This window comes from Ornithorhynchus anatinus, chromosome 1, assembly GCF_004115215.2.
Source record: "Ornithorhynchus anatinus isolate Pmale09 chromosome 1, mOrnAna1.pri.v4, whole genome shotgun sequence".
NCBI classification, from domain to species: Eukaryota; Metazoa; Chordata; class Mammalia; order Monotremata; family Ornithorhynchidae; genus Ornithorhynchus; species Ornithorhynchus anatinus.
Window position 1 is genome coordinate 134,113,414 of NC_041728.1, and position 20,422 is coordinate 134,133,835.

The 20,422-nt window shown below is 45.2% G+C and overlaps 1 protein-coding gene across 2 annotated transcripts in view; it reads right to left on the reverse strand.

Moving 5' to 3' along the window:
• IGF2BP2 (insulin like growth factor 2 mRNA binding protein 2) overlaps positions 1-20,422 on the reverse strand; it is a 242,465-nt gene that overhangs the window by 63,369 nt on the left and 158,674 nt on the right. For both annotated transcript variants that reach the window (XM_029071140.1, XM_029071130.1), the window contains exons 3-4: positions 16,808-16,856; positions 3,886-3,937 (exon numbers count right to left, since the gene is read on the reverse strand). In XM_029071140.1, the coding sequence (XP_028926973.1) occupies positions 3,886-3,937; positions 16,808-16,856 (101 nt within the window). The remainder of the gene's footprint in view (positions 1-3,885; positions 3,938-16,807; positions 16,857-20,422) is intronic.

Below are 20,422 nucleotides of genomic sequence, written 5' to 3' on the forward strand. Positions count from 1 at the left end.
GGTTGGACAGAGTCCCTGTCCCACATGGGGCTCACAGTCTTAATCCCCATTTTACAGATGAGGTCACTGAGGCCCAGACGAATGAAGTGATTTGCCCAGTGTTACAAAGAGGACTACTGGCGGACCTGGGATTAGAACCCAGGTCCTTTTGACTACCAGGCCCATGCTCTACTAATTAGGCCACGCTGCTTCTCTAAGGATGCCACGTATTTCACCTTTAAATCTCCCCCTCTGGACTATAAGCTCATTGTGGACAGAGAATGTGTCTGTTATACTGTTGTGTCATACTCTCCCAAGTGCTCAGTACAGTGCTCAGCACTCAGAAAGAGCTCAACAAATACGACTGAGGATTGATTGAGCCTCTTAGCCCCACAGAGGGGAAAAAGAGAGCATCAGATCTGAGGACCGTGAGAGGCTAACAAAGCCAGCATGGGCCTTTCCCACCAGTGTGCTTATGATACAGGGGAAATTCTTGTTCATTGCCTGAGGATTTGCTGTCACCTCTTACGTTTCAGCACATGGCTGGTGTCGCCACGACTGCGTGGAGCATCAATTTCCACAGTGAGCCCGTTGTTGGGTAGGGATTGTCTCTATTCCTTTGCCGAACTGTACTTTCCAAGTGCTTAGTTCAGTGCTCTGCACAGAGTAAGAGCTCAATAAATACCACTGAATGGATAAATGAACAAGTGGGCCCCAACCTTTAAAAGGTTGGGAAGCTTCGCTCTCTTTTTTCAATGATATTTGTGAAGCACTTACTATGTGTGAAGCACTGTTCTAAGGTCTAGGGAAGATACCAGTTAATCAGGTGAGACCCAGTCCCTGTCCCACACGTGGCGCATGGTCAAGTAATACCGATTTGTACATTCCAAGCACTTAGTACAGTGCTCTGCACATAGTAAGCGCTCAATAAATACTATTGAATGAATGAATGAAAAGTAATAATAATGATAATGATGGCATTTTTAAGCGCTTATTATGTGCCAGGCACTGTACTAAGCACTGGGGTGGATACAAGCAAATCAGGCTGGACACGGTCCCTGTCCTACATGGGACTCAGTCTTGGGAAGCAGCGTGGCTCAGTGGGAAGAGCCTGGGCTTGGGAGTCAGAGGTCATGGGGTCTAATCCCGGCTCTGCCACTTATCAGCTGTGTGACTTTGGCAAATCACTTCACTTCTCTGTGCCTCAGTGACCTCATCTGTAAAATGGGGATTATAATGGGATGCCCACATTACCCTGTATCTACCCCAGTGCTTAGAACAGTGCTAAACACATAGTAAGCACTTAACTAATACCAAAATTAATGTTATTAGAGAAGCAGCATGGCTCAGTGGAAAGAACATGGGCTTGGGAACCAGAAGTCATGGGTTTGAATCCCAGCTCTCCCACTTGTCAGCTGTGTGACTGTGGGCAAGACACTTCACTTCTCTGGGCCTCAGTTCCCTCATCTGTAAAATGGGGATTAAGACTGTGAGCCTCATGTGGGACAGCCTGATTACCATGTATCTACCCCAGCGCTTAGAACAGTGCTCTGCACACAGTAAGCGCTTAACAAATACCAACATTATTATTATTATTATCATCCTCATTTTACAGATGAGGTAACTGAGGCCCAGAGAAGTGTAGTGATTTGCCCAAGGTCACGCAGCAGACCTGTGGAAGCGTCAGGATTAGAATCAAATTAGAATTAAGATTACGACCTTCTGAGTCCCAGGCCCATGCTCTATCCACTATGTGAAGCCCTCATTTTATTGTAGAAAAAACCGAGGCACAGAGAAGCAAAGAGACTGGCCCAAGGTGACAAAGCAGGCAAGTGGCAGAGGTGGGACTGGAATCCAGGACCTCTGGCTCCCAGGTCCATGCTTAATCCACTAAACCTTCCCAATCTAGTCTACTGCCCTTCTTCCAGGTTGGACCGTGCTATGACTAGCATTTACTGAGCGCTTTCTGTGTGTAGAGCACTGTACTATGAGTTTTGGAGAGTGCCACAGAAGTAGTCATGATCCTACCCTCAAGGAGCTCAGTGAAACTATTCCATACAGAGGAGAAGCAGGGTGGTTTATTGGATAGAGCCCAAGTCTGCTCTATCATTACCCCATTTATTTTGTTAATGAGATGTACATCACCTTGATTCTATTAATTTGCTATTGTTTTAATGAGATGTTCTTCCCCTTGATTCTATTTATTGCCATTGTTCTTGTCTGTCTGTCTCCCCTGATTAGACTGTAAGCCCGTCAAAGGGCAGGGACTGTCTCTCTCTGTTACCGATTTGTACATTCCAAGTGCTTAGTACAGTGCTCTGCCCATAGTAAGCTCTCAATAAATACTATTGAATGAATGAATGACTGCAAGTCAGAAGGACCTGGGTTCTAATCTCAGCTCTGCCACAAGTCTGCATAGTGGAAAGAGCCCCGGCTAGGGAGTCAGAGGTCATGGGTTCTAATTCTGGCACTGCCACTTGTCTGCTGTGTGACCTTGAACAAGTCACTTCACTTCTCCGTGCCTCAGTCCCTCATCCCTCAAAATGGGAATTAAGACTGTGAGCCCCATGTAGGACAACCTGATTACCTTGTATCTACCTCAGCGCTTAGAACCGTGCTTGGCACCTAGTAAGCACTTAACAAATATTATCATTATTATTAAGTCTGCTGTGTGACGTTGGGCCAGTCATTTCATTTCTCTGGGCCTCGGTGAGTTACCTCATGTGTAAAATGGGGATTAAGAGTGTGAATCCCACGTGGGACATGGACCGTGTCCAACCTGATTAACACCCCAGAGCTCAGAACAGTAGTTGGCATGTAGTAAGCATTTAACAAGTACCATGATCATTATGATTATTATGAGAATTACCTCTTTTATAAAGTCTTCCATCACCATCACCAAAAAGCATTTTACTGCACTGCTACCAAGCCAATTAAAGAGACAAAAGTCCTTGCCCTCTGGGAACTTACAAATGCAACACTGACTGCCCTGAAGAAGACTAACATATAATAATAATGGTGTCTGTTAAACATTTACTATGTGCCAAGCATTCTTCTAAGCGCTGGGGTAAATACAAAGTAAATAAAGGCAAGCTGACAATTGGACACTCAACAAACTCCCTTGGTAAATCCAGCCAAATACAAAGTAAAGATGCAGTAGAGGGAAGGGGAGATGAGAGGGGAAACCAAGACGTCCGACGTTACAGCAGCTTACATTTCATTTTAAACCAAATGAAGAGGACTCTTTTTTTTAATGTTGTTTTGTTTTGCTTATGGTATTTGTTAATAATAATGATAATAATGTTGGTATTTGTTAAGTGCTTACTATGTGCAGAGCACTGTTCTAAGCGCTGGGGTATACAGGGTAATCAGGTTGCCCCACATGAGGCTCACAATCTTAATCCCCATTTTACAGATGAGGTAACTGAGGCCCAGAGAAGTTAGATGACTTGCCCACAGTCACCCAGCTGACAAGTGGCAGAGCCGGGATTCGAACCCATGAGCTCTGACTCCCAAGCCCGGGCTCTTTCCTCTAGGCCATCCTGCTTCCAGACCTTTCAGTCTGGAAAGATGAAGGTGAGTAGGGGGCACGACTGAAGTCTTTGAAACCGTGAAGGATGTGGAAAATCATGATGGGAAAATGCAGAACTTTGACTCTGCATTATCCCGAAACATCAGGATGCTTGGAGGTGACAGGTTCAAACCAAACTATCATCTGGGATGTGTTACTACAGAAAGAAAATATTAGTAGATCCAAAGAGTGTTTGGAGAGATTCATGGATGCGGGATGCCTAATGGACATATTGAAGGGAAAGGTTTGTCGCTGGATGAAACAGTCTGAGAAGATTCACAGGTGACCCCTCAAATTCATAAAATGAAAATCTTGATTTCTCTCCCATCTGTTACCTTGTTCCACATTCTCCACTGTCCCATATTGAGCTAAAAGTCCATCCAGCACCTGAAAGAGAAAGAGGTGAGTTGCAGAGAGTAAAACCACGCAGGGAAACGCCTTTGAAGTGAAGACGGCAAAGCATCAGAAGACCAATTTGCTTCAAACAAGCAAATTTGATGATAAGGATGGAGTCTCTTATCAGGAGTGGTGCTCTGCTCAGTCCTGAGATTTTAAAGCCCTGGAATTTACGCAAAGGAATTGATTCCTCCTCAGCACCAATCAATCGATCGATGGTCCTTATTGATCGAGTAGAACAGTGCCTGGCTCATAATAAGCACTTACATAATAATAATAAATAACTGTGGCATTTGTTAAGCACTGACTATGTACCAAGCACTGTACTAAGTGCTGGGATGGATACAAGCAAATCGGATTGGACTCAGTCCCTGTCCCACTTTAGGTTCACAGTCTCAATCCCCGTTTTGCAGATGAGGTAACTGAGGCCCAGAGAAGTGAAATGACTTGCCAAGGTCACACAGCAGACATGAGGCGGAGCTGGGATTAGGACCCATGACCTTCTGAATCCCAGGCCTGTGCTCCAACCACTATGCCATGCTGTGATATTGTACTCTCCCAAGTTCTTAGTACAGTGCTTTGCACACAGTAAGCGCTTAGTAAATATGAAAGAATGAATGAATGTGAACTGAGTTGGCAGGCATGTTCCCTGCCCACAACGAGCTTAAAGTCTTGGGGGGGAACACTTGTTCCCGCTGGAACACAAAGTGTCATGAATAAGACAAATGTGGGGGGGGGGGGGGGGTGAGGGGGTGCGACACATTGTGTAACACACCTGAAGATGTATTACTTGTACAATCTCTTTATAGCTAAATTGACTGCAGCATAGTGTCAATCATGTGATCATATGGCCATGGCCCAGAAACTGATTGCCTTGGTAGCCACGACAATCTCTGTTGGCCTAATATTTTTGAGGAGCCTTGCTGGGCCTGTCCATTGGACCGAGAGCATTCATTCATTCATTCAATCGTATTTATTGAGCACTTACTGCATGCAGAGCACTGTACTAGGTGCTTGGAAAGTACAATTGGGCAACAAACAGAGACAATCCCAACCCAACAACAGGGTCACGGACAACAAAACAAGTAGACAGGCAGCATTTCTGTGCTCCCCAATCTGTAACATCCGACAGAGGCAGCTGCAGACATAAAATCACTGAAATTGTATTTTCGGACTCCTTCACAGAAATCACGTGGTACTTAGGGGCTGTGTTCCCTCACTATTGGTGGGAATTTGAAGGTCATACTGAAGAATTGAAAAAAAAAAAAGGATTCAGAAGAACTGCCCTAAATAAGGTCTTTGTCCTTGAGACGTCCCCTGTCTTGTCCCTTAAGCATTTTTGATACTCACCCGAGTCCCACAGCCCTTATGTCCATATCTTTACACTTTACTATTTTTCCTATCTGTATTTCATTTTAATAATAGTAATAATAATGGTATTTGTTAAGTACTTACTATGTGCCAAGCACTGTTCTAAGCACTGAGAAAGATACGAGGTTATCAAGTTGAACCACTTGGGGCTCACAGTCTTAATCCCCACTTTACGGATGAGGTAACTGAGGCACAGAGAAGTTAAGTGACTTGCCCAAAGTCACGCAGCAGACGAGTGGTAGAGGTGGGATTAGAACCCACAACCCCTGACTCCCAAGCCCAGGCTCTTTCCACTAAGCCATGCTGCTTCTCTGTCTCCCCCCCCTTTAGATTGTCAGCTCCTTGTGACTGTAAGCCCGTCACTGGGCAGGTATTGTCTCTATCTGTTGCCGAATTGTACATTCCAAGCGCTTAGCACAGTGCTCTGCACATAGTAAGAGCTCAATAAATACGACTGAATGAATGAATATCTTGTTCATTTATTCATTCGTTCATTCAGTCGCATTTAGTGTGTGCTTACTCTGTGCAAAGCACTGTACTAAGTGCTTCAGAGAGTACAATATAACACAAACACCATCCTGCACACAGCAAGCTCATAGTCTAGAGGGGGAGACAGACATTAATACAAATAAATACACAGATAATTGAATAAGGAAATAAATTACAGATATATTCAGGTATATCCCTATGTGCTGTGGGGATGGGAGGAAGGATGAAGGAGCAAGTAAGAGCGGCACAGAAGGGAGTGGGAGAAGAGGAGAGGAGGGCTTAGTCAGGGAAGGCTTCTTGGAGGAGATGTGCCTTCTTGACTACCAACTCCATTGTACTGTAGAAAAAGCAGCATGGCCTAGTGGAAAAAGCATGGTCCTGTGAGTCATAGGACCTGTGTTCTAATCCTGACTCTACCACATTTTTTATGGCATTTTTTAAGCACTTATTATGTGCCAGGCACTGTACTAAGCACTGGGGAAGATATAAGGTTATCGGGTTGGACACAGTCCATGTCCTATATGGGGCTAACAATATTAATCTCCATTTTACAGATGAGGTAACTGAGGCACAGATAGGTCAAGTGACTTGCCCAAGGCCACAGAACAGACATGTGACAGTCAGAATTAGAACCTAGGTCCCCTTGATTCCTAGGCCCATACTCTATCTGCTAGGCCATGTGTCTGCTGTGTCTTTGGACAAGTCACTGAACTTCTCTGTGCCTCAGTTTCTTCATCTGTAAAATGGGGATTCAATCCTACTCCCTCCTACTTAGACTGTGAGCAGGAAAGGGACTGCGTCCAACTACAGTACTTTGCACATGGTAATTATTTAATTCTTTCTGTCCACAGCAAGAACACGGACCTGGAAGTTGATGGATGTGGGTTCTAATCCTGGTTCCACTGCATGTCTGCTGGGTGACCTTGGGCAAGTCATTCACATTTCTGTGCCTCAGTTCCCTCATCTGTAAAATGGGGATTAAGTCTATGAGCCCCATGTGGGACAGAGGCTGTGTCCAACCTGATTACCTGTAGACTGTAAGCTCGTTGTGGGCAGGGAATGTGTCTGTTTATGTCAGCTGTGTGACTGTGGGCCAGTCACTTAACTTCTCTGTGCTTCAGTTACCTCATCTGTAAAATGGGGATTAAGACTGTGAGCCTCACGTGGGACAACCTGATTACTCTGTTATCTACCCCAGGGCTTAGAACAGTGCTCTGCACACAGTAAGCGCTTCACAAATACTAACATTATTATTATTGTTTTATTGTACTCTTCCAAGCCTTAAATACAGTGCTCTGCACACTGTAAGTGCTCAATAAATACAACTGAATGGATTGAATGAATTACCTTGTGTCTACCCCAGAGCTTAGAGCAATGCTGGGCACAAGGTAAGTGCCTAACAAATACTACAATTATTATTATTATCATCAAAGAATACCATTGCTGAATGGCTGACTGACTTGGGGCTATAACAAATACCAAGTAACCACTCCACCTTCACTTCTAGAGCAGTAGGGATGAGGATAGGAGGTCCCATTAATCTGAGAACTGCTACATCCACAAGGGGTAATAATGATAATAACAATAATAATAATAGTACTTGTTAAGCACTTAATATGTGCCAAGCACAATTCTAAGCACTGGAGGAAACACAAGTTTATCAGGTTGAACACAGTCCCTGACCCATGTGGGAATCACACTTTTAATCCCCATTTTACAGATGAGGGAACTAAGGCTCAGAGAAGTGAAGTGACTTGCCCAAGGTCACACAGCAAACATATGGAGGAGCCAGGTTTAGAACCCATGACTTTCTGATTTCCAGGCCGGTGCTTTATCCACCATGCCACGCTGCTTCTTTACTGCTGCTGTGAGCCCTACGTGGGACAACCTGATCACCTTGCATCTCCCCCCCCCTCCCCCCGCGGCACTTAGAACAGTGCTTGGCATATAGTAAGCGTTTAACAAATGCCATCATCATTATTATTCTCACGGATGCTACTGCCCTGGAGCCCCAGGACTACCTAGTGGATAGACCATGAACCTGGAAGTCAGAAGGACCTGGTTTTGAATTCCAGCCCCACCGCTTGTCTGCTGGATGACCAATGAAAAGAGCATGGGCTGGGGACTCAGAGGTCATGGGTTCAAATCCCAGCTCTGCCGCTTGTCAGCTGTGTGACTTTGGGCAAGTCACTTAACTTCTCTGTGCCTCAGTTCCCTAAACTGTAAAATGGGGATTAAGACTGTGAGCCCCACGTGGGACAACCTGATAACCTTGTATCCTCCCCAACGCTTACAAAGGTGCTTTGCACATAGTAAGCGCTTAACAAATGCCATCAGTATTACTATTATTACTTCCCTCCTCTGGGCCTCAGTTCCCCCATCTGTAAAATGGGGATTAAGACTGCGAGCCCCATGGCGGAGAGGGACTGGGCTCAACCCCATTATCGCCTAACTCAGCATTTACTAGGGTGGAAAGAGCCCGGGCTTGGGAGTCAGAGGTCATGGGTTCGCATCCCGGCTCTGCCACTTGCCAGCTGTGTGACTGTGGGCAAGTCACTTCACTTCTCTGTGCCTCAGTTACCTCATCTGTAAAATGGGGATTAACAGTGAACCTAACGTGGGACAACCCGGTTACCCTGTATCTCCCCCTGTGTGACCTTGGGCAAGTCACTTTAGTCACTTAACTTCTCTGTGCCTCAGTTACCTCATCTGTAAAATGGGGATTAACTGTGCGCCTCACGTGGGACAACCTGATCACCCTGTATCTCCCCTAGCGCTTAGAACAGTGCTCTGCATATAGTAAACGCTTAACAAATACCAACATTATTATTCTCTGGGCCTCGGTGACCTCATCTGGAAAACGGGAATGAAGACTGCGAGCTCTGTGTGGGACAACTTGATTAGCTTGTATCTCCTCCAGCGCTTAGAACAGTGCTCTGCACGTAGTTAGCACTAATAATAATAATAATAATAATGTTGGTATTTGTTAAGCGCTTCCTATGTGCCGAGCACTGTTCTAAGCGCTGGGGTAGACATAGGGGAATCAGGTTGTCCCACGTGGGGCTCACAGTCTTAATCCCCATTTTACAGATGAGGGAACTGAGGCACCGAGAAGTTAAGTGACTTGCCCAAAGTCACACAGCTGGCAAGTGGCAGAGCCGGGGTTCGAACCCATGACCTCTGACTCCAAAGCCCGTGCTCTTTCCAGTGAGCCACGCTGCTTCTCAAACAAATACCACTAAACTCTCACTTCTCACTAAACTTTGCTTCTCACTAAACAAATACCAGCATTATTATTAGGGTGCCTGGCACATAGTAAGAGCTTAATAGGGGGAACAAATTTTAAAAAGCCCCCAGATAAATGCGCATTTTCACATTTTAAATAGTTTGGGATGCATTGCTGGCTTTGGCCATTTGGGGGCAGGCCTGCATTAGCATGGAGGGAGGAAGACCCTCATAGGAGGGACAAAGGAAAACAGACCTTTGTCCCTAACAGAAATATAATAATAATAATTGTGGTATTTCTTAAGCCCTTACTATGTGCCAAGCCCCGTTCAAAGCGCCGGGGGAGATACAAGCTAATCAAGTTGTCCCACACGGGGCTCGCAGTCTTCATCCCCATTTTCCAGATGTGGCCACTGAGGCCCACAGAAGTGACTTGCTCAAGGTCATTCATTCATTCAATAGTATTTATTGAGCGCTTACTATGTGCAGAGCACTGTACTAAGCACTTGGAATATACAAATCGGTCCCACAGCAGACAGGTGGCAGAGCCGGGATTAGAACCCACGCCCTCTGACTCCCAAGCCCCGGCTCCTTCCACGCAGCCACGCTGCTTCCATAAGAATAATGATGGTATCTGTTGTGCTCTTCCTATGTGCCAGGCACCGTACGAAGCGGTGGGGTGGATACAGGCCAACGGGGTTGGACACCGTCCCTGTCCCACGTGGGGCTCACGGTCTCAATCCCCATTTTCCAGATGAGGGAACTGAGGCCCAGAGGAATGAAGTGACTCATCCAAGGTCACGCAGCAGGCAAGTGGCGGAGCTGGGATTAGGACCCATGATCCGATGACTCCCAGGCCCGGGGTCTAGCCACTAGGCCATGCTGCTTCCCATCAATAATAATAACAATAATAACAATGCTGGTATTTGTTAAGCGCTTACTATGTGCAGAGCACTGTTCTAAGCGCTGGGGTAGATACAGGGTAATCAGGTTGTCCCACATGAATCAGAAGTGAACAGGGCCAAGTTAGGCTGGAAGCATTTGGAGTGCACAGCAGTCTATGTGCCGATGCCCCACAGCACGCGTGTGTCCATATCCATAATTTATTTTAACATCTGTCTCCTCTAGACTGTAAGCTCCTTGTGGGCAGGAAATGTGGCTGCTGTATTCTCCCACACGATTTAGTACAGTGCTCTGCACACAGTAAGTGCTCAATAAAAACTACTGACTGATTCTCCCACTTCCTTCTATGTCATCCTTGCACTTTCATTCAATCATATTTATTAAGGGCTTACTATGTGCAAAGACTAAACTCTTGGAACAGTACAGAATAACAATAAATACTCCCTGCCCACAGCAAGCTTAGTTGGATTTTCACCCTTTATTCACCCCCTCCTCAATCTCACAGCACTCATGTACATAATACGACTGAATGAATATCCATAATTTATTTATTTATACTAATATCTATCTCTCCTAGACTGTAGCTTACTGTGGGCAGGGAACACATCTACCAACTCTGTTATATTGTGCTTGTCTTATGTTGCCGAGTCACCTCGACCCATAATAATAATGTTGGTATTTGTTAAGTGCTTACTATGTGCAGAGCACTGTTCTACGCGCTGGGGTAGATAGAGGGTAATCAGGTTGTCCCATGTGAGGCTCACAGTTAATCCCCATTTTACAGATGAGGGAACTGAGGCACAGAGAAATTAAGTGACTTGCCCACAGTCACACAGCTGACAAGTGGGCCCATAGCGACTCCTCCATCTGCAATCGTTCTGGTAGTGGATCCAGAGAGTTTTCTTGGTAAAAATACAGAAGTGGTTGACCATTGCCTTCTTCCACGCGGTAAACTGAGTCTCCGCCCTCCACTCTCTCCCGTGCCGCTGCTGCCCAGCAAGGGTGAGTTTTGACTTGTAGTAGATTGCCTGCCACTCATTGGCCATTGCCCGAGCTACGAATGGAATGGGTACGCCTCTAATGAGACTGGTAATAATAATAATAATAATGTTGGTATTTGTTAAGCGCTTACTACGTGCCGAGCACTGTTCTAAGCGCTGGGGTAGACACAGGGGAATCGGGTTGTCCCACATGGGGCTCACAGTCTTAAGCCCCATTTTACAGATGAGGGAACTGAGGCACAGAGAAGTGAAGTGACTCGCCCACAGTCACACAGCCGACAAGTGGCAGAGCTGGGATTCGAACTCATGAGCCCTGACTCCAAAGCCCGTGCTCTTTCCACTGAGCCACGGTAGAATACTGGAAACTCTCCAGGTGTGATCCCGAGAGGGGAATACTGTATTCTACTGAGTGCTTAATTACAGTGCTGTGCACAAAGTACTGAACAAATAACACTGATCGATTGATCTCTGGGCCAGAAGTTCTTGTGTCCTAAAACACCTAATAATAACACTAGTGGCATTCATTAAGTGCTTACCATTTACCAAGGACTGTACTAAGTGTTGGGTTATATATGGGATAATTATGATGGACCAGTCACTGCCCTACATGGGGCTCATAGTCTAAGTAGGAGGGATATGGATATTAAATCCCCATTTTACAGATGGGGAAACTGAGGCCCTGAAAAGTTAAGTGGCTAACCTAAGGGTGCACTACAGGCAATTTAAAGCAGCGCTGCCTAGTGGATAGAGCAGGGGCCTGGGAACTCAGAGGACCTGGGTTCTATTCCCAACTCTGCCGGTTGCTTGCTCTGTGGCCTTGGGCAAGTCACTTCACTTCTCAGAACCTCAGGCCTAGTGGAAAGAACGCAGGCCTTGGGAGTCAGAGGACCTGGATTCTAATCTCAATCTGCTAATTGATTGCTCTGTGACCTTGGGCCAGTCATTTCGCTTTTCTGGGCCTCAGTTTTCTCAACTGTAAAATGGAGATTAAATCCTATCCCTTCCTACTAAAACTATGAGCCCTGGGTGGGACATGGACAGTGTCCAACCTGATAAACATATCTACCCCAGTGTTTAGAAAAGTGCCTGACAGTAAGTGCTTAACAAATACAATTTTATATATATATATATATATATATATATGTGTATATATATACACACACACACACATATATATGTAATATATATATTATACATATACATATATATATACATACATATTACATATATATAGATACACACACACATATATATGTACATATATATATATTACATATACACGCTAGAGATGGGTTTGGAAGGCCAAATTGTCTGCCAGTGAAAACCGTAAGGATTAGTTTTATAGAAGTCACGTAAGAACTTCATAAAACCCAAAATAACATCCAATGTCTAATTCCTCTGAAACTGGAGCAGTGTAAGAATGGCACTGAGAATAATAGCAATGGTATTTATTGAGTGCTTACTTCATCTGTAAAATGGGAATTAATACTCTGAGCCCGATGCTGGGCAGGGCCTACATCCAACCCAATCTGTTTGTGTCCTCCCCAGAGCTTAGTACGGGGCCTGCACATAGTGAACACTTAAACACCACAATTATTATTATCCCTTGGTGTGGTGCATTGTTCCAGACACAGAACAGCAAAGTGACCTGTTCCCTGCCCTCAAAGAACTGGCAGTTTAAGGGGAAAAAAAAACCCAGAAAAATATTTACAACTAGAGAGGTTAAAAATAAAGGGAGAGCATATGCATGACTATTAGAGTGGGGGTAAATAAATTCACAAATGGTACAGTTGGCTGAAGCGCTATGTCTCAGGGTGCAAAGAAATCAACTGGAGAGAGCTTGTTGGAAGAATATGAATGTGGGGAGAACTGTGTCCTGTCTGACATGGGGAAGAAGGGAGTTTCAAGCTGTGAGAACAGGGGGATTGAGGGGAAGGAGGTGGGAAAGTGCTCTGCACATAGTAAGGGCTCAATAAATACTATTGAATGAAAGAAAGGCAAAAGCGAGGTACTACAAGCTGCTGAATTGGCTTGGAAGGAATGAAGACAGGGAGCTGGGGAAACGGGAAATAAGACTGAACCTCATGTGGGGCAGGGGCTGTCCCCAACCTGATAAACTTGTATCTACCTCAGGGCTTAGTACAGTACCTGGCACATAGTGAGCGCTTAACATGTACCAGAGAAGCAGCATGGCTTAGTGGATAGGACATGGGTCTGGGATCAGAGGACCTGGGTTCTAACTCCAGCTCCACCACGTGTCTGCTATGTGACCTTGGGCAAATCACTTCACTTTTCCAGGCCTCAGTTCCCTCATCTGTAAAAATGGGGATCAAGACTGTGAGCCCCACAGGGGACAGGGACTTTGTCCAACCTGACTGACATATCTACTCCAGTGCTTAGAACAGTACTCGGCACATAGTAAGCACTTGACAACTACCATAATAATAAACCATTATTATATCATTTAAAAAAAGGTGGGGCCAGATGGATAAATGCATGAGGCGGCTGAAGGGTTGGTAAGTTCCAGGGTTCTGATCATTAATAGGGGAAGAAGTCTTGTTGAAGGAGGAGGGATTTTAGAAGGGTTTTGACATTACGGGCAGGGAATGTGTCTACCAACTGTGTTTTACTGTACTGTCCCAAGTGCTTAGTACAGTGCTCTGGACCCAGTAAGTGTTCAATAAATACCACTGATTGAAAGGAGAGTAGAGAAAGGGGAGACGGGAATAAGGCAGAGTGAGGTACTCACTGCCATATTGCTGCATCCGCCCAAGCGACAGTGGGTAGGCAGAGGCAGCTCCTACTGTATTCAAACAATCAATGGGATTTACTGAGCAACTACTTTGCGCTAGGGAGTGTACAATTCAATAGAGTTGGTAGACATATTCCTTACCCACCGGGAGCTTACAGTATTAAAAGCCTGAGTAGAGCTGGGGTTGCTGGTTGCTGAGGGTTGGAAGATTGAAGGGGGCAAGAGTTCCAGGCTCCAGAGACAATAACAATTATTATTATCACTATTAAAGAGCTCACCTCCTCCAAGAGGCCCTCCCAGACTGAGCTTCCCCTTTTCTCTCTGCTCCCTCTCTGCCCCTCCCTCCCCTTCCCCCCCCTTCCCTCTGCTCCTTCCCCTCTCCCTTCTCCTCCCCTAAGCACTGTGCTCGTCCACTCATTTGTATGTATTTTTATTACCCTATTTATTTCGTTAATGAGATGTACATCCACTCGATTCTATTTATTGCTATTGTTTTTGCCTGTCTGTCTCCCCCGATTAGACTGTAAACCCGTCAACGGGCAGGGATTGTCTCTATCTGTTGCCGAATTGTACATTCCAAGTGCTTAGTACAGTGCTCTGCACATAGTAAGTGCTCAATAAATACTATTGAATGAATGAATGAATTATGATTATGCGCTTACAGTATCCACAGCATGAGCGAGGGGTCCGAGTCAAGCAAGATGAGAGTAGGGTTACAATGAGGGTGGGCTTACAAGGAGTGACACGAGCCTAAGCAGAGCGGCAGAGGATAAGGAGAGGGAACGAGACATTAACTGGAGACAGCTGGTGGACACACTAAAACCCAATGGGAAGGACTCTTTCTTTGATGGGGAGCATGATGGGGAACCAATGGGGAGTGTTCTGAGGAGAGATGGGGGACAAGGGATTTTGTGGACAGATGACCCAGCCAGCAGCAGAAAGTGGGGAACTGAAGGCAGGGAGAGGCAGAGGCAGAGACACAAGTGAGGGGGCTGATACAAAATAATAATAATTGTGGAATTTTTTAAGCACTTACTCTATGCCAGGCACTGTACTAAGCGCTGGGATAGATACAAGCTAATTGGGTTGAATATGGTCCCTGTCCCACATAGGGCTCACAGTCTTCATCCCCATTTTAGAGATGAGGTAACCGAGGTTCAGAGAAGTGAAGCGAAGTGCCCAAGGTCACCCAGCAGACAAGTGGCGGAGCCGGGATTAGAACCCAGGTCCGTCTGACTCCCCGGATCTAATCACGACACAAAAAAAGGGCTTGAAGCTGGATTGGGGTTGTAAAGGTGGTGAGGGAGGGGCATATTTGGGAAATGCTCTTTGAGGAAAGATGGGAAGGTTTAGGCAGGAGGTTGAATGAGGCTACAGAATGAAAGGGAAGAGTCAAAGGAGAAGCAGAGGTAATTCAATTTCCTTTAAGTGCGCTGCTTTACATCCTTAGGTTTTGGACGTGTGCAAATTGACGCTACTGGGTTAGAGCATGAATATGGAGTTGAGGCCACTGGCATTCTGATTGGATTCAACATTTAATATTCTTAACAGATGAAGCTTCATAGCTAAATGCTTTGAATGTTTTCCCTATGATTAAAAAGAGGTTTTTATCATATCTCACCCAAAACAAGCAAAAGCCCAAGGGAAAGGAGAACCGTTCTATGGTGCAATTTTTGAACTGAAGGGATTTAATCATGGAATCATTGTGTGCCTATAAATAGAACCTACTGCAAACTATAAAATCGGAGACCCTGGATCTCACTTATGTCGCCTTACAAGAGCTTTCTGGGTAAAATGACCAACATTCTGGTCACTTTCGGTGGAACAGGGAAGAACCGGTGGGAAAAAGAGAGGGGAGGAAGGACAAAATGGGAAGGAAAGGAGAGAGTTGGGAGGAAGGCTACAGAAATGTGCAGAAAGAGGGAAAGAGAGAGGAAAGGGGAAAAGAGGAGAGGGCAAGGAACGTGTCTACCAACTGTGTTTTACTGTGCTGTCCCAAGTGCTTAGTACTTTGGACCCAGTAAGCGTTCAATAAATACGACTGACTGAAAGAAGGAGAGGAGAGAAAGGGGAGAAAGGAATAAGGCAGAGAGAGGTATTCACTGCCATATTTGCGGCATCCGCCCAAGGGACTGTGGCTAGGCAGCTCCTACTGTATGCAAACAATCCATGGGATTTATTGAGCTTCTACTTTGTGCAGAGCACTGTATTAAGTGCTAGGAAGTGTATAATTCAATAGAGTCGGTAGACACATTCCTTACCCACCAGAATCTTACAGTCTAACAAGCCTGAGTGGAGCTGGATTTGCTGGTAAGTGGAAATGGCAGAGAATGAGAGTAGTGCTCTCTACCCTGGCCCAGTGGGACCAGGAAATAATAATAATGATAATAATAATAATGGGTATTTGTTAAATGCTTACTACATGTCAAGCACAGTTCTAACCACTGGTGTAGATGCAAGCTAATCAGGTTGGACACGGTCCCTGCCCCACACGGGGTTCACCAGCTTCATCTCCATTTTACAGATGAGATAACTGCGGCACAAAGAAGTAAGTGACTTGCCCAAGGTCTCACAACAGACAAGTGGCAGAGCCGGGATTAGAACCCAGGTCCTGCTGACTCCCAAACCCATGCTCTATCCACTATGCCAAGCTGCTTCTCACACCTAAAAGAGTTATGGGGCAAATCTTCATAGTTCGAGACTCTTCCACTGAAATCAGGACAGTTTGATTCCCCTGCCTTATTCTGAGCTTAAAACCCAAGCAAATATCTAAGAGAAAATGCTAAAGAAGTCTGATGGCTTCAAAAGAAGTGCAAAGAGAAACAAATTCAAATATGAAAAGAGATATCCCAGAATATCGTAGAGGCCAAATGGGAGAACCATTAGGGTGGGCCATTATGACCATAGATGCTCTCTGAACCTTGGGACAAATCAGACAGGAATGGGATCCCCAGAAGGATAAAATCTGCTTGGCTTCTTGGAATTGTCACAAATCTAAAGTCTATAAGAGATTAAAACAAGGTTGGGGTAGGGGGTTGGGGGCAAGGTAGAAGGGGAGAAATGACGCAACAAACCTTCAGGCAAATCTCAATATGATAATTGAAAGAGACTTTGGCTTACCTCCCACTGTAGGTGAGGGGGGATGTTCCGTATCTGAATCTTTCTGCTCCTGTAAACATAAAAACACAGTCTGTAACTCACCGGGACCCCGAATTTGGTCAGTAACAAAGAAATACTGGAGAGCGGATACCCAGACAGGTTCATATTCCCTCTTCCGGACTCGGAGTACAAACGAGATGACCCACAGCGCTCCCAGCGTAAATGGTAGGCACCGGGCTTTAGGACTCTAGCACGTTGTGGAGAAAAAGTAAGAACATTTCGAGAGTAGCCCCTAAAGAATACGAGGAAAAAGTACATCACACTTGCCTCTCTATTTTTTAAAAAGAACGAATCTTGAAGACTACGAGGAAGAATGCTCCATAGACCACTTGTGCATCTCCTTTTTCGAAAAAGAAACTTGAAGAATACGAGCAGGAACGCACCGCACGTGCACCTCTTTTTTCAACAACTGGATTACTGGGGTTGAAATTGCACTGCCCGTAGTCTACACCTCCGCCAACTTTGCCCTTATCTGTACTTCGATCAGATTTACTGAGCGCTTACGGCATGCACAGCACCGTACCAAGCAATTATGGAAGCACAACGTCGACAGAGCTGACAGGCACGATTCCTGCTCTCGAGGAGTTTACGGTCTTCAGGAATACTCTCTCAGTTATTTCACTGCTTACTTTAGGTTTTTACCATTCGTAATTAAACTCTTCCATTTTTTTATCCCCATTGCACACTAGGAAATTTATATCCATCCATCTCCCTGATTTGATAATAATAATAATTATTATTATGGCATTTGTTAAGCACTTACTATGTGCCTAGCACTATTCTAAGCACCGGGGTAAATACAAGGTAATTGGGTCTGTCGTGGGGCCCCCAGTTTTCATTCCCATTTTACAGATGAGGTAGGCACAGAGAAGTGAAGTGACTTGCCCAAAGTCACATAGCTGACAAGTGGTGGAACAGGGATTAGAACCCAAGACTTCTGACTCCCAAGCCCGTGCTCCCTCCAGGAAGCCACACTGATTCGATTGTAAGTCTCACATGGGTAGGGGCCTGATGTTTTTCTCCTCCTACATGTACAACATCTAGTGTTGTGCTATCAATGAATAATATTTAGTGAGGGCGAACCGGTTACTCTTCAGAGAGTATAACAGAATCAGACACAATCTCTGCCCGTTAAGAGAGCATTCTAGGGAGGCAGATAAAGCATGGGCTAATGGAGAGAGCCTGGACCTGGAAGTCAGAAGGACCTGGGTTCTAATCCCAGCTCTTCCACTCGCCTGCTTGGTGACCTTGGGGAAGTCGCTTCATTTCTCTTTGCCCCATCTCTGAAATGGGGATTAAGACGGTGAGTCCCATGTGGGACATGGCCTGTGTCTAACCTGATTAGCTTGTATCTACTCCAGTGCTTAGTACAGTGCTTGACACATAGTAAGCACTTAACAAAGAGCAATTAAAAAAAAACACTGGATTTGTCGAGGAGGAGGTCAACACACAGCAGGAGCTTAAAAATGCTGCTGCTGCTGATGTTGTAATACCCAGAAATTAATGTTGTCCCTTCCTCTACATATTTGCAAACCAATTTTACCAAATCCGTCTTTCCTCAACTCCTCTTCCAAAAAAACAGCAAACCCAGGATTTGTTGGAGTCGAATTACAACCACGGAGCAGTGAGTTTTTGTTCTCTCTCGGTTAACTTGAAAATGACATCATCAATACCGAGAAAATGAAAATGGGATTATGTTTACTTCTTGCTCCTACACAGGAAATCAAATGAATCTGGAAAAGAAGAAAGTTGGTAAAAATATGGTTGCTGGGTTTTTTTTATCTTCAGAGAAAGGACTTGGGTATTGGGCAGAAGAGACGATTAAGCACTCATGTACATATCTATAAATTATATTGTGTAATTTTTTTATATTACTGTCTGTCTCCCCAGCTAGACTGTAAGCTCATTGTGGGTGGAGAACATGTCCGCCAATGTTGTTGTACTGAACTCTCCCAAGAGCTTAGTACAGTGCTCTGCATATAGCAAGCGCTCAATAAATGCCACTGACGATGATGCTGATGATGATTAAGTTTTGGATACGATTTCCTCTAGTAGCAAGTTCTGCCTGCACCCTCCCAAGGAGACTCACTGCTTGGGGTTGTTAAGTTATAGGTCCCCCTTTTCCCATTCCACCAGTCCAAAACACTGAAAATTGCTCTCCCAACTCTTCACTGGTTTCATCTGCCAGTGAGACCCTGCAAGAGATTTCACAACTAATGGAAACTGCTGGGGTCTGGGGGGAAAGAAAGAAAAATGATAGGAGAGAAAGAGATGGAGAAAATGAATTGGAAATAAATGGGGTTTCAAAAATGAATGTACTCTACAGGCAAATAAACCTATTCTATTAGTTTTAGCCAGTTTACAACAGAAGCTCCAATTTCCCTTCAACCTCTTTGGCTGTTTCCAGGGAGAGCCTCTCTTGAGTCCGAGTCGGGGCTTTAAGCTGCAAAGAAGTCTTCCGCTATCATGTACTGTGTCCGGATACGAGGACCGTCCAAGACTTCTTCTCCATCCTCACACTGCACAAATGAAGGGCTTTTATATCACTTCTTGCCCCAGGATTACATCAGCTACGAGAAACCCCAATGAGGCAGGAAACGACAACCAAATATGCTCTCACCCACCCATTACAGAAGCAGTGTGGCTTCACCCACCCTGAATGGATCCAGCTCTGTGCCAACGTGACAGGCTTTGAGCTGGTCTGGGGCTCAACCACCAGGGTTTGCCTGTGCGAGGCTATAAAACTATACGGTATGACCACCAACTCTGTTCTATTTTACTTTTTCAAGCGCTTAGTACAGTGCTTTTACACAGGAAGCACTCAATAATATCATTGATTGCTAATTCCACAAGCAGTATCTCCTTCCCCGAAACACTCAATTCCAGGAAAACCGATGTCCCAATCCTCATCCTGATCTGTTGGTTTATTAGGCGAGGGAAATTGGATACTCTCCCTAGCTAAGTGAAGATGGAAGCTGGAGAGGGAAATCTCTTTCATACATCCACATCTTCCGATGGATATTGAGAAGCAGTGTGACCTACTGGAAAGAGCACTGGCCTGGGAATCAGAAGTCCTGGGTTCTAATCCGGCCCCATCACTTGCCTGCTGTGTGATCTACAGCAAATCACTTCAATTCTTAGTTACCTCATCTGTAAAATGGGGATTCCCTCCTACTTCGACTGTGAGCACCATGTGGGGCAGGGACTGTGTCCGACCTGATAATCTTATATCTACCCCAGTGCTTAGTACAGTGCCTGGCACATAAAAGTGCTTAACAAATACCACGTGTGTGTGTGGGTGTGGATGTGGATGTGTGTGTTTAACACCGCATAGACCAGTGCTTGGCACATAGTAAGTGCTTAACAAATACCATCATTATATATGCATATTAAAAGCCCGGCCTTAGGAGTCAGAGGTCATGGGTTCTAATCCCGGCTCCGCCACCTGTCAGCTGTGTGACTTTGGGGGAAGTCACTTCACTTCTTGGTGCCTCCGTTACCTCATCTGTAAAATGAGGATTATGACTGTGAGCCTCACGTGGGACAACCTGATTACCCTGTATCTCCCCCAGTGCT